The 22,942-nt window shown below is 43.9% G+C and overlaps 1 protein-coding gene across 1 annotated transcript in view; it reads left to right on the top strand.

Moving 5' to 3' along the window:
- Positions 1 to 7,403: 7,403 nt before the first annotated feature.
- RYR2 (ryanodine receptor 2) overlaps positions 7,404 to 22,942 on the top strand; it is an 832,848-nt gene continuing 817,309 nt past the window's right edge. Inside the window, exon 1 of the mRNA XM_070781954.1 lies at positions 7,404 to 7,781. Within this exon, the coding sequence (XP_070638055.1) occupies positions 7,734 to 7,781 (48 nt within the window). The 5' untranslated portion in view covers positions 7,404 to 7,733. The remainder of the gene's footprint in view (positions 7,782 to 22,942) is intronic.

A 22,942-nucleotide genomic window follows, 5' to 3' on the forward strand; every position in this document is an offset into this window, starting at 1 on the left:
GTTGGATTTTATTTCTGAGCATATAGTAATCCTTGTCTCCTCCAGAACTTACTTGGCACTCCAAGAGCTAGCAGGACCCTTAACGTTGGCTGGAAACCAGCAATAAATCTCCTGGGACTGCCAGAGCCTTTTTTAGTTCCTGCTAGTCTAGACTCTTCTTTGTTTTCCACCCTGGGATCTGGGAGGAGTATCAGACCAAAACAGTTATAAAGAGCAGAGGTTTGGCCTCCTCAGACCCCTGCCTTATCATGTAGCAGTCTGTGATCTTGGTCAGGTTACTTAACTTTCGTAAATCTTGGCCTCCTTTTCTCTAAAATGATGTTGCTGATGAAAAGAAACAATAAAAATAAGGTGCCCGAGTGCAGTAGTCATTGATCTTTTATCGTCACCATCACCATCATTATCTTTGATGTCACTCCCAGCTCTGTTGCCCCCGGAGGCCAGCTTGTGGTGAGTACCTGGTGTCTACTGGTGTTTATTTTCTGGTTCAGGTACACATGGGGACTATAGTATTTTAGAATACACAGAATAAAGATGTAAATAAAGGGGCCATTTTCTGAAATTTTGGTCTGTTAAATTCTGAGAGGGGATTAGAAGAAATGCTATGAAACCTTTTCTGGAAATATTGAAACTGGAAATCTGAGTTAATGCAGAAAGGGCTAAACCTTAAGGTGAGAGGCCCTCTCCAACCCTAAATTTATAACGACCTACTGAAATCCCAGAGACGCTCACTTCCACATTAAGGTCTTTAATTTTTATGACCTTGAGGAAAGAAGCTGAGAGCTGATTTTAATAGAAACCTTGAAGAAGAAGGTAATTTTCTAATGCCTGTATACATCACCAGTAAGCTTTGTTAAATTGGAAGGCAAAATGAAAACTTTACATTTGTTTCAATTTTTTCTCCTTTAAGGATGTTTAGAGTTCTGCCAAGTGAACAGTGAGCTGTGCTGGCTCATTCTTAATTAGGTGACTGTAGAAAAAAAAAACTTAATTAAAAAATAAAAAGAAATATGGTTTTCTCCCCTTCTCTTATAGGACATAAAATGGGTCATAGAGAAAAACACTCCCTAAATTTGGACTACAAATATGGAAACATTATCCTCTAAACTGTGTTATATTATAATTAATAAAGACCTGAAATGGAGTGTTATGGGAAACACAGCATCAGTTCCAATAAAGCAATTCTAAGATAATAAATTTCAGTAGCAAAAAGCAAAATAGACTATTACATGTAATATGCATTTTTAAAAAAGAAATATTTTATAAAAATTACAAATCTCATAGATATCAACTACTGGACACTTATGAATGTTCTACATAAACAAAATATTTTTTCTATTTTATGAACCAGACTTCTGCGTCTGTGAAAATGTATACTGCTAATCTTTCGTAACTTAAGTCTATAATAAGAATTAAAGACATGGAACATAAGCGTTAATATGTATCTGAATTATATTTGTTTCCACTTACAAAACAGAAAGAGACACTTAGAAAATGAACTTACGGTTGCCGGAGGGAAGGGATAGTTAGGGACTTGGGGAACTTACGGTTGCCGTAGGGAAGGGATATAGAAAATGGACTTACGGTTGCCGGAGGGAAGGGATAGTTAGGGACTTGGGGAAAGTCATGTACACACTACTATATTTCATATGAAAAACCAACAAAGACCTATTGTATAACACAGGGAACTCTGCTCATTTTTACGTGCCAGCCTGGATGGGAGGAGGATTTGGGATACATGTGTATGTATGGCTACATGTATGTATGTATGTACATGTATGTAATGGATACATGTATATGTATGACTGAGTCTCTTCCTGTTCACCTGAAACTACCACAACATTGTTAATTGGCTATACTCTAATACAAAATGTTTAAAAAAGTCATATTTAAAATTGAGATTAGTTCTCATGCTATCATTCTATGATCTTTTCCATCAAAAAATTTTTTCTTGCTACAACTGATCAGAAGAGAATAGAAAATTATACACAAATGAAATCAACCAGAATAGTCAAATTTTAAAAAGTATTTTAAATACAGTATGTAAGTAAAAATTTCCCATAGTTTTTAACAGCTTTAGTAGTTTTCTCCTAAAAATTATTTCTATTTTTATGATTATAAAATATATTAAAAAATCAGAGTATCCCAAGTAATATTAAACCCATATACTCACCACCACATGGGTGCTATGTTTGCTTCAGTTTTCCTTAAAAAATAAATATGGATCACTATCAAACATGTATTTATACACTTAATAGAGGATTCAGATCAGATCAGATCAGTCGCTCAGTCGTGTCCAACTCTTTGAAAACCCATGAATCGCGGCACGCCAGGCCTCCCTGTCCATCACCAATTCCCAGACTTCACTCAGACTCATGTCCATTGAGTCAGTGATGCCATCCAGCCATCTCATCCTCTGTCATCCCCTTCTCCTCCTGCCCCCAATCCCTCCCAGCATCAGAGTCTTTTCCAATGAGTCAACTCTTCGCATGAGGTGGCCAAAGTACTGGAGTTTCAGCTTTGGCATCATTCCTTCCAAAGAAATCCCAGGGCTGATCTTCTTTAGAATGGACTGGTTGGATCTCCTTGCAGTCCAAGGGACTCTCAAGAGTCTTCTCCAACACCACAGTTCAAAAGCATCCATTCTTCGGCACTCAGCCTTCTTCACAGTCCAACTCTCACATCCATACATGACCACAGGAAAAACCATAGCCTTGACTAGACGGACCTTTGTTGGCAAAGTAATGTCTCTGCTTTTGAATATGCTATCTAGGTTGGTCATAACTTTCCTTCCAAGGAGTAAGCGTCTTTTAATTTCATGGCTGCACTCACCATCTGCAGTGATTTTGGAGCCCAGAAAAATAAAGTCTGACACTGTTTCCACTGTTTCCCCATCTATTTCCCATGAAGTGATGGGACCAGATGCCATGATCTTCGTTTTCTGAATGTTGAGCTTTAAGCCCACTTTTTCACTCTCCACTTTCACCTTCATCAAGAGGCTTTTTAGTTCCTCTTCACTTCCTGCCATAAGGGTGGTATTATCTGCATACTGAGGTTATGGATATTTCTCCTGGCAATCTTCCAGTCCAGCGTTTTTCATGATGTACTCTAGAGGCCCATAAACTTTACAGTATTCTATTTTTGTGCTTTACAGTTCACAAAAATGTTGTTTATTTATTTATGTATTTTTTTAGTTCAGTCGCTCATTTGTGTCCAACTCTTTGCGACCACATGGACTGCATCACGCCAGGCCTCCCTGTCCATCACCAACTCCCGGAGTTCACCCAAACTCATGTCCATTGAGTCGGTGATGCCATCCAACCATCTCATCCTCTGTCGTCCCCTTCTCCTCCTGTCCTCAATCTTTCCCAGCATCACAGTCTTTTCCAATGAGTCATTTCTTCACATCAGGTGGCCAAAGAATTGGAGTTTCAGCTTCAACATCAGTCCTTCCAATGAACACGCAGGATTGATCTCCTTTAGGATGGACTGGTTGGATCTCCTTGCAGTCCAAGGGACTCTCAAGAGTCTTCTCCAACACCACAGTTCAAAAGCATCAATTCTTCAGCGCTCAGCTTTCTTCACAGTCCAACTCTCACATCCATACATGACCACTGGGAAAACAACAGCCTTGACTAGACAGACCTTTGTTGGCAAAGTAATGTCTCTGCTTTTTAATGTGCTGTCTAGGTTGATCATAACTTTCCTTCCAAGGAGTGTCTTTTAATTTCATGGCTGCAATCACCATCTGCAGTGATTTTGGAGCCCCCCCAAAATAAAGTCTGCTACTGTTTCTACTATTTCCCCATCTATTTGCCATGAAGTGATGGGATCGTATGCCATGATCTTCGTTTTCTGAATGTTGAGCTTTAAGCCAACTTTTTCACTCTCCTCTTTCACTTTCCTCAAGAGACTCTTTAGTTCTTTTTCATTTTTTGCCATAAGGGTGGTGTCATCTGCATATCTGAGGTTATTGATATTTCTCCTGGCAATCTTGATTCCAGCTTGTGCTTCTTCCAGCCCAGCGTTTTTCATGATGTACTCTGCATATAAGTTAAATAAGCAGGGTGACAATATACAGCCTTGACGTACTCCTTTTCCTATTTGAAACTAGTCTGTTGTTTCATGTCCAGTTCTAACTGTTGCTTCCTGACCTCCATACAGATTTCTCAAGAGGCAGGTCTTCAGAAAGAATGAATTTATTTTTTTATTGAAGGATAATTGCTTTACAGAATTTTGCTGTTTTCTGTCAAACCTCAACATGAATCAGCCATAGGTATACATATATCCCCTCTGTTTTGAACCTCTCTCCCATCTCCCTCCCCATCCCACCTCTCTAGGTTGATATAGAGCCCCTGTTTGAGATTCCTGAGCCATACAGCAAATTCGTGTTGGCTCTCTATTTTACATATGGTAATGTAAGTTTCCATGTTACTCCTTCCATACATCTCACCCTCTCCCCCTCTCTCTCCATGTCCATAAGTCTATTCTCTATGTTTGTTTCTCCACTGTTGCCCTGTAAATAAATTCTTCAAAACCATTTTTCTAGATTCCATATATACGCATTAGAATACGGTATTTATCTTTCTCTTTCTGATTCACGTCACTCTGTATAATAGGTTCTAGGTTCATCCACCTCATTAGAAAGTGACTCAAATGTGTTTATTTTATGGCTGAGTAATATTTCATTGTGTATATGTACCACGACTTTTTTATCCATTCATCTGTCGATAGACATATAGGTTGTTTCCATGTTCTAGATATTGTAAATAGTGCTGCAGTGAACAATGGGATACGTGCTTCTCTTTCAAATGTTCTATTTTATAACCATCCTCTTCTCTATTTCTGTTGAAGACTCTATATGGTGAATGATAATCATTGGGTACTTAGGCCATTTAGCATTATGTATCACTTATGTTGAGAGAAGTAGTGAAATACTAAATATAGCTCTTGTTAGAAAAGTTTACAGCCTAGTTAAAATGCCAAAATGAAAACCTGGTGAATTAGAGTTTTTATAGTATTTTACTGAACATATGTGTAGAAGGCACATAAACTATGGATGTTTAGGAAACTGTCTATGCATAGCTTTGCATAAAATACTTGGGAAAGGTTATTTGATACGTCACCAATTTGGAAGATCAAACTATTTAACATAAAGTGAAGAGCCAATTTCAGAATAAAACCATTTCTCATGCAGAACTTTATTTTTTGTGAGATTCCCTGATTGTGTATTTAGTGGTTCCTAGGAAGGAATGGAGAAGGAAATGGCAACCCACTCCAGTGTTCTTGCCTGGAGAATCCCAGGGACGGGGGAGCCTGGTGGGCTGCAGTCTATGGGGTGGCACAGAGTCAGACACGACTGAAGCAACTTAGCAGCAGCAGCAGCAGCAGGAAGGAAAGTTATGACCAACCTAGGTAGCATATTAAAAGCAGAGACATTACTTTGCCAACAAAGGTCCGTCTAGTCAAGGATATGGTTTTTCCAGTGGTCATGTATGGATGTGAGAGTTGGACTGTGAAGACAGCTGAGCGCTGAAGAATGGATGCTTTTGAACTGTGGTGTTGGAGAAGACTCTTGAGAGTCCCTTGGACTGCAAGGAGATCCAACCAGTCCATCCTAAAGGAGATCAGTCCTGGGTTTTCATTGGAAGGACTGATGCTGAAGCTGAAACTCCAATACTTTGGCCACCTGATGTGAAGAACTGACTCATTGGAAAAGACTCTGATGCTGCAAGGGATTGGGGGCAGGAGGAGAAGGGGACGACAGAGGATGAGATGATTGGATGGCATCACCGACTCGATGGACATGAGTTTGGGTGAACTCCGGGAGTTGGTGATTGACAGGGAAGACTAGCGTGCTGCGATTCACGGGGTCGCAAAGAGTCGGACACGACTAAGCAACTGAACTGAACTGAGGAGTAAACATTCATAAATTATGCTTTAAGAATTGGTCAGTCTTTGGGACTTTGCTGGTGGTCCAGTGGTTGGGACTTTGCCTTCTAATGCGGAGGTGTGTGTTCAATCCCTGGTGGGGTAGCTAGGATCTCACATGCCTCTTGGTGGAAAAACCACAACATAAACAACGGAAACAGTATTGTAACAATTCAGTGACGACTTCAAAAATGGCCCACATTTAAAAAAAATCTTAAGAAAAAGAAAGAATTGGCTAGTCATTATGGGTCAATATACAAAAATATGTCAAAAACTTTGGTAATATGATTAGTATCATAAGATAGAGCAGAGCATTGCTAATCTCACCAAGAGGGACAGTATTTATAGGCATATTCTTTATGTTATTCATTCTACTGGAAATATGCAAAACTGGCTCAGTAAGTATAAAGTTCATGAAAGCTGAAAATAGGATATAAGGTGCATAGAATCTACTATGCAGATTTTAGTAACTAGTTATATGCTGCAAAATGTGCAATGTAGGTAAACTGATGAGAAACCTTCACCCGACAGCGTCTGCATCTTTGGAGGATTGGCATTTGCAGTCTTTGGTTTGCATATACTTAAAGTATCTTAAATGAAGGGATCGTGCGCTAGGAACAAGAGATAAGTGCTTTCCTGTCCAAATTGTCTCAGACCCTGCGTTTTCTTACAGCAGTTTGTTAAAACGGCAATTTGCTGGGTAATTGCACGGAGGATTGCGGGAACTACAGTGCTCGACTTTCTTCAGAAGTAAATGGCTGTATAGTGAGGACAGAGAGTACCATATTCCGAATTTAGACGGCCTCAATGATTCATACTGATATCTCATAGCTTATCGCAATCCATAGTTAAGCACTTATAATAAACTCCGTCCGATCTTTTTATACTCCAGTATCGGGCACAGGCATTCATCATGTATTTGTTGAATGAGTTTGTTACAGTTCTATGTATCATGCATTTTGTGTGTCTGATCTGTGAGGAGCATGGTGCACCGACACTAGATCCTAAAGAATTCTCATGATGATCGGGGAACAGAGCTAATCTAAATTTAAAAATCACCTTTACTTGGAGGTGATCCGCTCCGGGCATCCGGGTGAAAGATGATTCTTGCCTGAAATCTGAAGTGCCGCGGAAAGTACTGTGGGAGTCCCTTCTGCTCCCACAGGAGAAGGAATCGCGAGCGCAGGTTTAAGGTCAGAGGCCGCAGGTGCAGGAGCCCAGGGAAACAGAAGGGCGCAGGTGGAAGGTTGCGCGCTCATCGGGTGCGCTCCGGCTCCGATACCCGGAGCGGCCAGTAAGCGGCGCTGGGCCTCGGATTTGGTGGCCCCGAGGAGCGGGCTGCGGATTACCTGCAGCAGAGGGGAGCCGGCGAGCTCCTCCCCGCCCGTCCGCCCCCACTCCCCGCCCCCACCGCGGCACTCACCCGGGCTCCGCCAGCTCAGCGCACTCGCTCGGAGGAGCCGGGGCCGAGCAGTCCGCCTGCGGCAGGCGGGGCGCGCGAAGCCAGCGCGGCGGGGCTGCGGGGCCACTTGCCCGCGTCCTCCGGGCCGGGTCGCCCTCCTCCCGCACAGTGCGGCGCAGGGAGGCTCCCGCCTCCGCCGCCCCCGCCCGCCGGCCTCCTCCTCCGCTCTGCAGGCGGGGACCGCCTGGCGCTCGGCACCCAGCAGCCTCGGACCCCTCCCGCCCCCGGCTCCCGGCAGCAGGAACAGCAGCAGCAGGGGACACAGCGAGGGACCGCCACCGCCAGCGACGCCGGGCTCCGCGGGGTTCGGGAGCCGGCCCCTGCAAGAAGGAGCAGAGCCATGGCCGATGGGGGCGAAGGCGAGGATGAGATCCAATTCCTGCGAACTGTAAGCGCCGCGCGTCTCGGGTTCCCCCGGAGGGGGGGCGGCTAGAGGGAGCCGGGGCATCCGCTGGCCGGCAGTCGGCAGTGGGACACGCGGGCGGGTAGGGGGCTGCCTCCGACGATGCGGGAGGAGGCGGGCAACTCCCGGGGGGCGCAGATGTGCGTGCTGGGGCGAGGGAAGGGAGGTACGTGTCTGTGCGCCCGTGTGTAAAGCCCGGAGACGGAGCGTGGCCGGAGCGCGAAGAGCGGCCGGCGGCGCACTGGCTTGGTCCCGGGGCGCTGAGATCGGGAGCCTCGGAGCCCCGGGAGTCTGGGGACTCGGGGGCTGCCGATCCAGCCTGACCGGTCGGCGAGGCTGGGACTTTCGGGGCAGCCGGGGGCACAGTGCAGACTGAGTGGCCGTGGGGAGCGGGGACCGGCGGGGACGCGGTTGTTGCCCGGAATTCCGCTGCGGCGCGGTTTCTCGGCTTTCGGGCTAGACCCGCGCGCAGTCACGCAACCCGGGGATTCGCCTAGTTGGCGTGGCGGGGGTCGGGGAAGCGGGTGCAGGACGTGTCCTGAGACTGCCCCCAAGTCGAGGTGCTGCTCAGGGGAGGGAGAGTCGTCTCCGTGGACATCGAGGTGCCTGGGTTTGGGCCGTTGGTGGTGCTGAGACTGCTCGCAGAACGTGGAAGGGATGGGAAGTGAGTGTCTGTGCACGCGCACGCGGGGGCGGCGGGGGACCTCGCGAACGCGTCGTTCTCTAAATGTTGGCTTATTGAACACTGAGTGCAGCAAAGTGTGTGTGTGTGTGTGTGTGTGTTCGCGTGTGTGTAAGGGCAGGGAGGCTGTCCGGAATTTCCATACTGAGTGGCAGCAGGGAAAGGTTGGCTTCACACTAATAAAATTTTTTCTCCTTAAGTACCTCTTTGCACTGCTCCTTCCTGTCGCTGATTTGTCCGAACGCTGCAGATACTTCCCTGGGTGAGGCTTTGGTCCCCTCGAAGCTGGGACTGGAGAGCCCCTTGGCAAAAGAAAATGTCGTAACTTCTGGTTAAGAATCGCCGGGTTAGCGTTTACAGCATCCATTGGGTCTTTCCTTTCCCTGCACTTGCCTCCTCCTCTCCGAAGGATATTCCCTTCCAGGATTCCCTCCACCTCCCATCCCCCCGCCAAAGACTGCAGCTTCTCCAGTCTCTTCTTTCCCCAACAGTGAAAAAGCTGTCGCTGCCCACTTACAATTACCCCACAGTCACACACAATTAGAGCGAGACTTAGGTTTTGAAATATTAACCAGATAGCAACTTCTGGGTGCAAAAAGAGCCTAGATGATGTATTTGGGTCCTGAACGAGTGAAAACAGTACATTTGTCCAAGAGCGTTCTAAGTGGCCTGTTTTTCCATTTAGCTCTTCTAATTTTTTTTTTTTTTGCACTCATTTTTGCTTGGGGGTAGGGGCTTTAGAAAGAATAAAATCCAGGGTACACATCAGATTGGCCAGTGATTTGATCTAATAGCTGCGAGTCATGCACCATTACATATGCTCTTGGTGGTACTACTGCTCCACCACCCAGCTCTAAAGAACCAGTTCAGGAAAACCTTGCTCATCAGGAGTATTTTCAGCCTACTAGTAAGACAGTTTACCTTTATTTATTTATTTATTAGTGGAAAACTGTCTATATGCTTTTCTAATAACTAATAAAAAGCCACATGAAAAGATGTTTCTCAGTACCGTGAAAGCTTTTGTTTGGGTGGGTAAAATATTTAGTTGCAGTGTAATCTCTAAGTTCAATTTTTTTTCGTACTCCATAGGGTTAAAATTAGCTAGAAAATTTTGGAAGGCTCTGTGCACTCAAGGCCTTCCTGTAGGCTTAAATGTTAAGCGGAGCTCATGGAGGTGGTGTTATCAGAATACTTAATGGGGACCGAGGTAATGTGCTTGCTGATGGGCTTCTGTACATATAAAGTAATGTTAAGTCTGTGCCCCTGGACAGCTGCCTGTCAGCCCCAGCGACACCTTTGATAAGTGGGTCCTGGGTAGAGATCTGGCAGTCCTAGGCTGGGATTTTTCTTTTAATAAAACATCCGTAGGCTGTTGTGCTGATGATAAATGACCTTGAAGGAGGTAGCTTGGTGGAGCAGGGGAATTTTTTTGGTGTGGTGTGGCATGAACATCTAAATGGAAAACATGCCTTTCCCCCTAAATTTTAGTTTTAATACAGAATCTCTCAAACCTTTTCTCACTCCTCTGTCTGCCCTTGCTCCTTTCTATTTTATTCTCTTAATCTGAGAATGTTGTTGGTTCAGAAATGTTAATGGAAGTAGGAATGGAGAGAATGTAGTTCTTACCTTTTTTGAGGGGGGAGCATTTTTTTCTCTGTTTTTTTGGTAGCCCAGGGAGTATTAACAACCTGCGCATCTACATAAAATGGTTACAGATTATGGATAACTGTCCTGCTTAAAAAAAAAAAAAGTCAAACTGTTAGTCATTAAAAGGCCATAATGGTGAATTTGACCAGACATATCGTATATTCTGAGTAGAGCACCTTAAATATTTTCTTGGATTTTTATTCAAGCACAGCAGTGCATTGTTGAATCTTTGGCATCTTTGTGTCCACAGAAAGATTTTCTTCTTCCGTCTTCTTCTTGCAGAGGTTTATGATCACTGTAAAAGAAGCAAAAGTAAAGCCTTGAATGGATTCTGTCCCTGAGTTATGTCTGCTGCTGTTAATTAATCAGTTAATTAATTCATTTGTAAAGGGGAGTTTTGTCACTGTTTAGCCCCTGTTGGTCTCTCTCCTAGCTCTTTTCCATTATGCACTTGTGAGTTTGCTAATATTCTTTTTAAACGCTTACACAGATGAAAGATTATCATCCATTCAGTGGCTTTCCCACCAGCTAGAAGCAAGCCTACTATGATATGTTTATCTGTGAGAGAAATTAAGAATATATACATGTAAACGCTGAACATGCTGGACACTTAGAAGAATCCTATTGTGAAATACATCTTCAGCCCATAATGGATTTTATTCACTATCATTTCCACACACAACCATGATTTGGGACGTGTTGTTTATTTTATTTTAAAAATATCCTTAGCTTACCAGAATAGCAATGATGAAATCCCTTAACTGTAAGCAAACTATGATGTAAAATACCGGAGTTGATTTTTCCTAAGTGCTTCGCTTTTCTTTCATTTTGTGTAAGCACAGAGGAGTTACTCTGGGGGTGTGCTGTGTATTGTAGTTTTGCATTTATGCAAAGGTTGAGACTTCAGACTTAATCCAGGTTGCAGAATTTCTTCTGATAGGAATGTGTCTTCCTTTGCAGAATGAAATATTTCACCATAAATTTCTTCTCAATGCTTCCACATCTGACTTGCTGTTGATAGGAAGCTTCTCAGAAAGGATTCAGCAATTAATGGTGAAAGAAAGTGAAAGTCGCTCAGTTGTGTCCGACTGTGTGACTGCAGGGACTGTATAGTCCAGGGCATTCTCCAGGCTGCAATACTGGAGTGGGTAGACTTTCCCTTCTGCAGGAGATCTTCCCAACCCAGGGATCAAACCCAGGTCCTCCCGCATTGCAGACGGATTCTTTACCAGCTGAGCCACAAGAGTGATTATAACGTGTAAATGCCAGTGTACAACTCAGGGAAATAGATCAGACTGGAATGTGTAGCCCCAGTTTATAGAGGTCCAGGCAGGTTAACTGTACAAAGTCAGCTGCTCAGCCGTGTGGAACCAAGACTAAAACTCAGATCTTAGGTGGATGTCTTTTCTAGGAGAGAAAGCCTGCTTTATCAGCTGCTGAAGTGTGTTTTTGGTTTACAGCGAAGAGGAGACACAGTCAGTTTTCTTAGCTATGGGAATGGCACAGAGTACAAACCAGATTCTGGGTGAGCACTTTTTGCTCCCTTGATAATGAAGGCATGAGGAGCTATCAGTAGGTATGCACTGTGGTATTTTCTTTTCTTTTCTTTTCCCAAGGAACTGTTGGAAAGCCGACCCAGGCTTATTTTTTTCACTTATTTTTCTTAATCTAGAAATTGGTGTGTGCACATTGGCAGGAAGGGCAGGATCTGAAACACTTAGGGCACTAATTTACTTGACATTCCATCTTGTTTGTCCTTTGGCTTTAGATAAGTGTTTTTATCAAGGCTGAATGGCCAGAGAAAGGATTACAACTTCTGGGTGACTGTGCTTCTGTAAATAGCCCTTGGGGAAGAGGGAGTGATGACAAGGCACGCATTTGTCTCCCGAAACTCTGACATTATGGAGATTTTGTTAATTTAAAAAAACGTTTGTTGAATACCTTCTATGTGCCTGGCATGATGCTAGGTATTAAGGATTCAGTGTAAGGAAAACAAGTGGTCTGTAATTATAATTGCAAAGCAAAGATTTAGAGGCTGGCATGGAACAATTAGATGGAAAAAGCACATGTAGAAACGCCGAGATACTTGGGTAGGAAGAGACCATTGGAAAACATTACCCTGTCTTCCCCTGTGTCTCCTTCCCCTGTCATTATGCAGATAAAGCCAAGCTCAGAGAGGTGAAATGGTTTGGCCCAGCATCACACTGCAGATTAATGACTGTCTTGGTTCAGACCCCTGTAATAGAATACCAGGGACTGTGTGGTTTAAACAACAAACATTTATTTCTTATGGTTCTGGAGTTTGGTGGAGCCAAGATCAAGGTGCCGGCAGATCTAGTATGTGATGAGGACTCTCTTCCTGGTTTGAGATGCCTGTCTTCTTGTATCCTCATATAGCTGAGAGAAAAATCATCTCTCTTATGTTTCTTCTATTTCCTTATTTTTAAACATTTTATATTAGAGTTGAGCAGATTCACAGTGTTGTGATAGTTTCAGGTGGACACCAAAGTGACTCAGCCATACATACACATGTATCCATTCTCCCCCAAACTCCTCTCACATCCAGGCTGCCATATAACATTGAGCAGAGTTTCCCTGTGCTGTGCTTGTTGATTATCCACGTAAAATACAGCAATGTGTACATGTTGATCCCCAACTCCCTAACTATCCTTTCCCCTCATCCTTTCCCTCCTGGTAACCATAAATTCATTCTCTAAGTCTGTGAGTCTGTTTCTTCTTGTAAGGGCACTAACACCATTAACAAGGGTCCCACCCTCATGGTCTAATTACCTCTCCTACTTCCTGATACTGTCCCCTTGGGAGTTAGGATTTCAACACAGGAGACTTGAGGGTATGCAAACATTCAGCCCATAATAGCAGCATTACTACTGCTACTGATGCTAAGTTGCTTCAGTCGTGTCCGACTCTGGGCGACCCCATAGACGGCAGCCAACCAGGCTCCCCCGTCCCTGGGATTCTCCAGGCAAGAACACTGGAGTGGCTGCCATTTCCTTCTCCAATGCATAGAAGTGAAAAGTGAAAGTGAAGTTGCTCAGTCATGTCCGACTCTTTGCGACCCCATGGACTGCAGCCTACCAGGCTCCTCCATCCGTGGGATTTTCCAGGCAAGAGTACTGAAGTGGGGTGCCATTGCCTTCTCTGATAGCAGCATTAGAGTAAGGCAAAGTATGTGACAATCTCTGAAGAATTGCTCATAATTCTGGATTATTAGCACAGCATTCTTTGTACAGTAGATCTAAGTCCACCTGTTCCATTTTAGACTTATTGTTGCCTTCACAGGGTTCATTGTCTAAATCTGGCCTCTTGTCCTAGCTGCTGACAAGGACATTTCTTTCTTCCTTTCTAAAGTTGCAATCCCGCTTATGTCTCAGATCTCAGTACAGTACTTGCTCGCTGGTCCACGATGGGCATCTTGCATGCATTCCATCCTTTCTCTGCCTCCCTCTCCACTTGTTCCCTCTGGTCAATCTTGAATCATGCTAAGTTCTTCTGTCTTAAAATTCCTTTGTTTGACCCTAGCCTTCTTTCACCACTCAACTCCTTAAGATGTGGTCTCCACCCACTGCTTGTCTCCACCACTCCAGGTAAGTGTTAGCTCACTTGTGTTAAAATCACTTGAGTAGATGATATGACAGTAACCTCCTCTGTGCCAAATCTAAATATTCCCCCCCAATCCTGTTCCTTGAGACCTCACCAAACTCTACCAACCTGGCTCTCCTTTTGGAAGCTCCTCTGTCTGCCTCTGGAGCTAGGATACATTTTAAGTTATTTTTGTAGATTTCCAGTCACACTTTTTTGGGGTTCTTTTCACTTTGTCTACTCCAAATCTTCAATTGTCCCCAAAGATGCTGTCCTATTCCTAGTTCTCACTCTTCTGCCTTCGTGAGCTTATCTGTGCCTCACGGTCTGGGATCCTTGGGGTAATAGAGTTTGAAAAGCATAACTGTGGCTTCATCCAGCTCTGGGAGCCAAAGGAATGACACGAACTTTCCCAGTGCTGTTTCTTTGCATAGAAGAAACCCTCCCAGATCTGCTGGCCTTTGGACTCTCATTTCCAGCTGCCTACGGCCTGTTTTAACAGGCCTCCTACTCTGTACACACCATCCCCTCCTACTCTGTACACACCATCCTGAGTATGTGTGCATTCTGTCCCCCAGTGGCTCTTCTTCCCAGTGGTTGTGCATTGGCCAGTGGGTCTGGCTTAAACATACCAGTGTGATCCTAATCTCCAGAAAAGCACCTGAGTCCACCAGGACCTAGTTTAGGGACTCATGAAAGTTTTTAAAAAATTTCCTGAAAACCTAAAGATACTAAGCGCATTAGTTCAGTTCTTTTTGTTCCTCTCATTCTTTATTTGTCATGACCTCCTGTCACTGTTTCCCTGGCCACCTAGCTCAGGTCTAGATTTCTTTCACACCCCAGCACTTGTGCTAGCCCTCGTCATTCCCCCTTTCCCAGCCACTGCAGCTCACCTTGGATCCTCCTGCCTTTGCATCCCCTTAACCCCCTTGTGTTCCTGCCACCACTCCTTGGTTCTGAATTCCTGGCATACACAGTCTGACTTCTCTCCTTGAATCAGAATAATCTGATTCTTGACACCTTACTTGGGTTCCCCATCGTGCAAGGTCTCACCCTTGTGAGGAAATAATGAGAGGACAGTGACTGAGACACGTGAACGAAGCAAGAAGGGGAATAGAGGAAGGGCTAAGTGAGTCTGAGTGATAGGGGCTGCCCAGGAGAGACCCTGGGTTCATTTCACAATCTGTTCTTCAAATAAGAAGCTTCTAGATGGTGAGGTGATTTCCTGGGCATTACAGGGGCATCTAGTGGAGAGATTTTATCCACTTACTTTCGTCTTCATTAATTATGAGAAGAATGTTGGGATGGGGACTTGGCCATTAAGTGATTGGGTAACTTTGGGATTGGTGAGGGTCCCATAAAAATTCTTTTGGGAACTGAAAAATGGGGAATTGTTTACCTCTGAGCGGCTCATTGTCTTGTGAAGAGTCCTGGGGTCAGCCAGACTCAAACCATTTAGAAGAATGAGTGTAATAAAACCTTGCCCTGGGACTGGCCATCACATTTTTTCCCCCACAATATCATCCATTGTCATTTATTTGTAATAAACAGTCAAACAAATGCATTAGATTCAGAATCTAGAAGCTGAAGGATAGTTTCTTCTATATATTATCATTTTTCCCTTATGCTTTCAACAAATATATATTTTGTACCTATGATGCGCTATGTATAACAAGCACATCAGCTATTATTGTGGATTAAAAAAAATTTCATATGACCATTGGCTGCTTAGAAGTTCATAGACAAATAAGGGGCCCTTTAGCACAAGCATAGAACATCATATGTTAATAATACATTCTGTGAACAAATATTGGACATGCATACTTTGGATGATTCTGGGGGTTCCTGGGTATTTTCATCTTTGTGGATCACAGCATCAGCAACTAAACTCGTAGTGATGTCTTGCTCTCCAGCATCTCAGCTTTGAAGTGCTTCTCTGGCTTCCCTTTTTTTCCTTGGGCTGGTGAAGAATTGACCCATATTTCTGGGATTTCCTAAACATTATAGATAGTTGGCCTCAAAGCCCAGATAAAAAGCTGCTCTTCCTGCTTCCAGTGGCCCAGTAAGAGTCCTACAATGATGTTTCTTCTGGAAATCGAAACTTGAAGTTTTCCATGTTGCTGACTTGGGGTGTTCAGAGTTGCCTCTGTGCCCATTATCCAAGCAGAGTTCTGTCCACAGAGCAAGAACCACTAACACGTGTGCCCAGATGAGACCTCCACTAGGCAACGGTGCCTGGCACCTACTGTCGCCAGGCAATCGTAAGTATTTGCCAGTTTCTTGAAGAAGAACTTAACTCTCACTGGGGAGCCAAGGCAGATGCAGGGCACAGTGGGTGGAACAGTGGAAACAGTGTCAGACTTTATTTTTCTGGGCTCCAAAATCACTGCAGATGGTGACTGCAGCCATGAAATTAAAAGATGCTTACTCCTTGGAAGGAAAGTTATGATCAACCTAGATAGCATATTGAAAAGCAGAGACATTACTTTGCCAACAAAGGTCCGTCTAGTCAAGGCTATGGTTTTTCCAGTGGTCATGTATGGATGTGAGAGTTGGACTGTAAAGAAGGCTGAGTGCCGAAGAATTGATGCTTTTGAACTGTGGTGTTGGAGAAGACTCTTGAGAGTCCCTTGGACTGCAAGGAGATCCAACCAGTCCATTCTAAAGGAGATCAGCCTTGGGTGTTCCTTGGAAGGAATGATGCTAAAGCTGAAACTCCAGTACTTTGGCCACCTCATGCGAATTGACTCATTTGGAGAAGACTCTGATGTTGGGAGGGATTGGGGGCAGGAGGAGAAGGGGACAACAGAGGATGAGATGGCTGGATGGCATCACTGACTCGATGGACGTGAGTTTGGGTGAACTTCGGGAGTTGGTGATGGACAGAGAGGCCTGGCGTGCTGCGATTCATGAGTTTGCAAAGAGTCGGACACGACTGAGCGACTGAACTGAACTGAACTGAACTGAAAGTCTGTGTTTATTTTACACACACAAAGACATTTTCATGTGGAAATTTTGGTCACACACACGAAAGAAAGATATTTCATATTTATTTTATGGAATATTTCAAAATATTCCATATTTCTTTTTACCAAATTTTGATCATAAAGTACTTCAGGGACACGTACAATTATGATCCCATCGGGTAGAACACAGTCCTTTCAGAGAAGAACAGCACGTTGAAGGATGATTAGGGTACTTGAAAACGTTAGCAGGGACAGATACTCGCCCACACTCACTGAATTGAATCCTCGGCACTCTTTTATCTCTCTCGTTATAGAATATTCCCTCCATCCCCTTTGGTCCTGGACACATCTGACATGATGTCTTTTAAGAGTGCCCATTGTTGGGAGTTATGATCGGCTTACAAGTTCTGGCTGGTAGGTTCAGTGACATGTCAGGAGAACATTTCCTCTTGAGTCACAGACAAATGAAAAGCTGGAATGAACTGTTTCTGATTGATGGCTGTCAAAGAAGCTTAAAGCCTCCAGTTCTGCTGCTGTCCTCTTTGTGACAGTAAAGGGGACCATCATCTCCTGAAGAGGGGGTATTATTACTGAGTTTAAAAGTCTCGCTGCTGCTTCAGAGAAGTGCATCGCTCAGGAAAGCCTGCAAATATTAGCCCAGCTTGAGTCCTGCTCATGCAAAAGAGGATGAATGAATTGGGAAAGGAGAAGCAATAATTGTGGTCCCATCCCTTTCTGCTCCAGTGTCCTGTTTTTTCTTTATTTTTTTCCCTGTGAGGCTGCTTTATTATCCATCCACCTGTCTGTCTGTCTATCTGTTTGAGGTACAGTTCACAAATACCATTTTATTAGTTTTAGATATGCAACATAATGATAGTGATATTTGTATATATTGCAAAATGATCAGCATGTTTGGTTGAACATCCATCACTACATGTAAAGATTTTATATTTTTTTCTGTGATAGGATCTTTCCTGTGATAGGAACTTTTTTACACTCATTTCACATGCTAGCAAGGTAATGTTCAAAATCCTTCAAGCTAGGCTTCAATAGTATGTGAACTGAGAAGTTCCAGATATACAAGCTGGATTTAGAAAAGGCAGAGGAATCAGAGATCAAATTGCCAACATCCTTTGGATCATAGAAAAGGCAAGGGAATTCCAGAAAAACATCTATTTCTGCTTCATTGACTATGCTAAATCCTTTGACTGTGTGGATCACAACAAACTGTGGAAAATTCTTAAAGAGATGGGAATGCCAGATCACTTTACCTGCCTCCTGAGAAACCTGTCTGCAGGTCCAGAAGCAACAGTTAGAACTGAACATGGAACAAAAGACTAGTTCAGAATTTGGAAAGTAGTATGTAAAGGCTGTGTATCATTACCCTGCTTATTTAACTTATATGCAGAGTACATCATGTGAAATGCCAGGCTGTATGACTCACAAGCTGGAATCAAGATTGCTGGAGGAATATCAACCTCAGATATGCAGATGATACCACTTTTAATGGCAGAAAGTGAAGAGGAGCTAAAGAGCCTCTTGAGAATGAAAGAGGAGAGTGAAAAAGCTGGCTTAAAACTCAACATTCAAAAAACTTAAGATCATGGCATCCAGTCCCATCACTTCATGGCAAATAGATGGGGAAAAAGTGTAAACAGTGACAGATTTTATTTTCTTGGACTCCAGTATCACTATGGACAGTGACTGTAGCCAGGAAATTAAAAGATGCTTGCTTATGGAAAGAAAAGCTACAACAAACCTAGGCAGCGTTTAAATAGCAAAGATGTCACTTTGCCAACAAAGATCCATTTACTCAAAGCTGTTGTTTTTCCAGCAGTCATATATGGATGTGAGAGTTGGACCATAAAGAAGGCTGAGTGCTAAAGAATTGATGCCTTTGAACTGCGGTGCTGGAGAAGACTCTTGAGGGTCCCTTGGACTGCAAGGAGGTCAAACCAGTCAATCCTATAAGAAATGAACCCAGAATATTCATTGGAAGGACTGACACTGAAGCTGAAGCTTCAATACTTTGGCCACCGGATGGAGCTGAAGCTCCAATACTTTGGCCACTGACTCGTTGGAAAAGACCATGATGCTGGGAAAGATTGAAGGCGGGAGGAGAAGGGGGTGACTGAGGATGAGATGGTTGGATGGCATCACCGACTCGATGGACATGTTTGAGCAAATTCCAGGAAATAGTGAAGAACAGGGAAGCCTGGTGTGCTACAGTCCATTGGGGTTGCAAACAGACATGACATAGTGACTGAACAACAGCAACAGGTACTTTTAAGATCTTCTGTCTTAGCAACTTTCAGACACACAATACAGTAATATCATACTGACCGTAATCACCATACTTTACATTATATTCCTGTGTTAGTTGCTCAGTCGTGTCCGACTCTCAGCGACCCCATGGACTGTAGCCCGCCAAGGCTCCTCTGCCCGTGGAATTCTCCAGGCAAGAATACTGGAGTGGGTTGCTATTTCCTTCTCCAGGGGATCTTCCCGACCCAGGGATTGAACCTGGGTATCCTGCATTGCAGACAGATGCTTTACCGTCTGAGCTACTAGGGAAGCCCCTAGTATTATATTCCTAGGAGTTATTTATTTCATAACTAAAATCAAGGAGGTTTGTACCTTTTGACTTCCTTCATCCATTTTGCCACCACCCCCCCTTCCTCCCTCAGTTCAGTTCAGTTGCTCAGTCGTGTCCGACTCTTTGCGACCCCATGAATCACAGCACGCCAGGCCTCCCTGTCCATCACCAACTCCCAGAGTTCACTCAGACTCACGTCCATCGAGTCAGTGATGCCATCCAGCCATCTCATCCTCTGTCGTCCCCTTCTCCTCCTGCCCCCAATCCCTCCCAGCATCAGATAATGAGTCAACTCTCCCAGCATCACAGTCTTTTCCAATGAGTCAAGTCTTCAACCACCAATTTGTTCTCCGTGAGTCTGGTGGTTTTGTTTTTGTTTTTAGTTTCTCATTATAAGTGAGATCATACAGTATTGTCTTTGTCTGACTTATTTCACTTAGCTTAATACCCTCATGGTCCATTTGTATTGTTGCACATGGCAAGGTTTCATTCTTTTTTATGGCTGAATGATATTTCATTGTGTGTGTATTTGATTCATGCATATAAATACTCAGAAGTGGGATTTTTGGATCATATGGTAGTTTTTTCTATTTTAATTTTTTTGAGGATTCTCAGTACTGTTTTCCATAGTGGCTGAACCAGCTTATATTCCCAACATTGCACAAGAGTTTTCTTTTCTTTGTGTCTTTACCAACACTTATTATTTCTTATCTTTTTGAGAAAAGCCATTCTAGTGGGGTTATGTGATAGTTCTCTGTTTTTTTTTTTTTGCCATTTTACATATCTTCCTTTTTTTATTTAGCTCACTGTGGTTTTGATTAATCTTCTCTTTGAGTTCATTTTGAAATATTTGTGGAGTAGCTACTGTGTATCAGGGGCCATTCTGTGTGCTAGAACTCCAAAATATCTGAGCTTGTTCCTGGGTTTCTTTTTTTAAAGTTTATTGTATTAAAGTATAGTTGATTTACAATGTTGTGTTAATTTCTGCTGTATAGCAGAGCGACTCGGTTATACATACATACATTCTTTTTCATATTCTTTTCCATCATGATTTATCACAGGATATTCAATACAGTTCCCTGTGCTGTACGGTGGGACCTCATTGTTTATCCTTCCTGTGTGTGATACTTTGCATCTGCTAATCCCCAACTCCCAATCCATCCCTTCTCTCCCCCTTGGCCTGAGTTTCTTATGTGTGGTGGGTTGGACGGGGAATAAGGAGAGAGTAAATGTTCTACTACAGAGTAGACATGAGACAGAGAACTGGTATGGGAGAAGATGCTGAGGAAGCAGGGGTCCATGTCTGGTAATGATGATGGTCTAAGTCTTCATGGAGGAGACAGCATTTACAGTCACACAGTTTTCAGATTGAAAAGGAGCTTCTGGTCTAACTCCATGATTTGTAGTGATGGAAAACAAAAGGACCTCAGGTATGTTGCTGCTGTTGCTGCTTCTGCTACTGCTAAGTCACTTCAGTCGTGTCTGACTCTGTGCGACCCCATAGACGGCAGCCCACCAGGCTCCCCCATCCCTGGGATTCTCCAGGCAAGAACACTGGAGTGGCTTGCCATTTCCTTCTCCAATGCATGAACGTGAAAAGTAAAAGTGAAGTCGCTCAGTCCGACTCTTCGTGACTCCCTGGACTGCAGCCTACCAGGCTCCTCCGGCCATGGGATTTTCCAGGCAAGAGGACTGGAGTGGGGTGCCATCGCCTTCTCCGTCAGGTATGTTGGCTACCATTTATTTGGCTCAGGATTGCCACCATTCATCTGATTGCCAGAGCAATTCATTTAGTCCATAAAGCAGTTAATTGCTATTGTACAGATCAAGAAACTGAGCTGTAGGTAGTGAAATTACTTACTTCAGGTCAGTTCATGAGTAAGTGATGTTGGTGGTGAGCCCAAGGTCTTTCTGATGCCAAAACCCTTTTCTTTCCTTTCCTCCTTTCTTCCTCCCTTCCAGTAGTCAGGGAAGATTGTGAAAGACTAAATTTGGCCAATAATGAAAAGAATCATGGGTTCCCTGTTCTCCATCAGTCCCTCACTTGAGTTATCTTTACCTTTCGTTCAACTTTGAGCTATTTTACAACTCTTTAAGTTGTAGAAAACTGATGGTAATGGTTCCTGGATCTTGGATTCTTGATCAGAGAAAATGCAGATTGTATCTGGTGGCATGCAGGTGTGGATACTGAGCAGCTTTGCACTCAGCAAGCACATTCATCAGAGAAGGCAATGGCACCCTACTCCAGTACTCTTGCCTGGAAAATCCCACGGACGGAGGAGCCTGGAAGGCTGCAGTCCATGGGGTCACTAAGAGTCGGACACGACTGAGCAACTTCACTTTCACCTTTCACTTTCATGCATTGGAGAAGGAAATGGCAAGCCACTCCAGTGTTCTTGCCTGGAGAATCCCAGGGACGGGGGAGCCTGGTGGGCTGCCGTCTATGGGGTCGCACAGAGTCGGACACGACTGAAGTGACTTAGCAGCAGCAGCAGCAAGCACATTCATTTCAGGTTTCCTGATGGATGCATATATTCATATGTTCTTTGGCTTTTCCTTTGAACATGTGGCAATGTCACACTGGTGCTTTCATTTAATTATGAATTCAGTAAGTCTTAAACATGTGTGCGTTTTTGTTTGAGTGCTGCTTTTCCCAGGAAAGAATTATCTTTCATGTCACTCATATACCCTTTAAAGATGGATAGGATTTTGGTGAATCAGTCTGGGGAGATGGGCAGACAGGATCCCAGGGAAGAAGGGATGTAAGTAGAGGCAGTGGCTTGGTACTCTCTGTTTTCTCATCCTCGATGCTTTTTTTCACTTGTCTCTGACCTCTTTGTGTCCAGGAGGTGCTTGTTTCTGCTGGGTGCCAGGGAGCTCTCATCACTTCTGCTCATTGCTTCAGATGGAGGCCTGGTACCAGCTTCCCACTGTGGCTGGTCACTGGATGTCTCTCCCTCTCTGTTGGGCTCCAGTACCCTCCATGCTCACTCCTTGATCTCTTCCTTCAGTGCTTTTTAAAGAAGCCCTTTGAGATTGCTGTTTCTTTTCTTGGCAGGATTCTGATGGAAACAGCCGGAAATACATGGGGCCATGTTTGGGAAAGACATGATGTGAGAGTGTGGGCTGGGCTAATCCCTGAAGGGTGGGAACTTGAGACCACCAGGGACAGGGATTTATACTGAATTTACAAGGTAAGAAAGGCTCTTGAAGTTATTATTTTTTTTTCCTCCTCTCTCGTGAGGGAAATGGGTCAGAGCTGTCTGTCAGGAAGATTAATGTGGCAGCAATTTATAAAATAAATTGGGATATAGCGAGATCAGAGAGAGACCAGAGCTAAGAAGCTTATTAAGGACAGTCACCATGTACTCAGTGCAAGGTAATTCAGCCTGAATTTGTGTGGTGGTTGTGGGAATGAAAAAGAGGGGGAAGACTTAAGAGATGCTGTCCTGGAGGAGGAGTGTACAGGATTGACTGATAACAGATTCGATGTGAGGAAAAGCAAAAGATAGGGATGAGCCTGGGAGATTCAAACAAACATGGTCCAAGTGCACGTTTTAGGGGAAGGTGGTGGGGTTAGTTTGAGACATCCTGATTTTAAGGTATGTTATAGTTAGATTTACATCCCTCTCCAAATGTTTCAATAGGAGTCTTA

Source organism: Bos indicus, chromosome 28, assembly GCF_029378745.1.
Source record: "Bos indicus isolate NIAB-ARS_2022 breed Sahiwal x Tharparkar chromosome 28, NIAB-ARS_B.indTharparkar_mat_pri_1.0, whole genome shotgun sequence".
NCBI lineage: Eukaryota > Metazoa > Chordata > Mammalia > Artiodactyla > Bovidae > Bos > Bos indicus.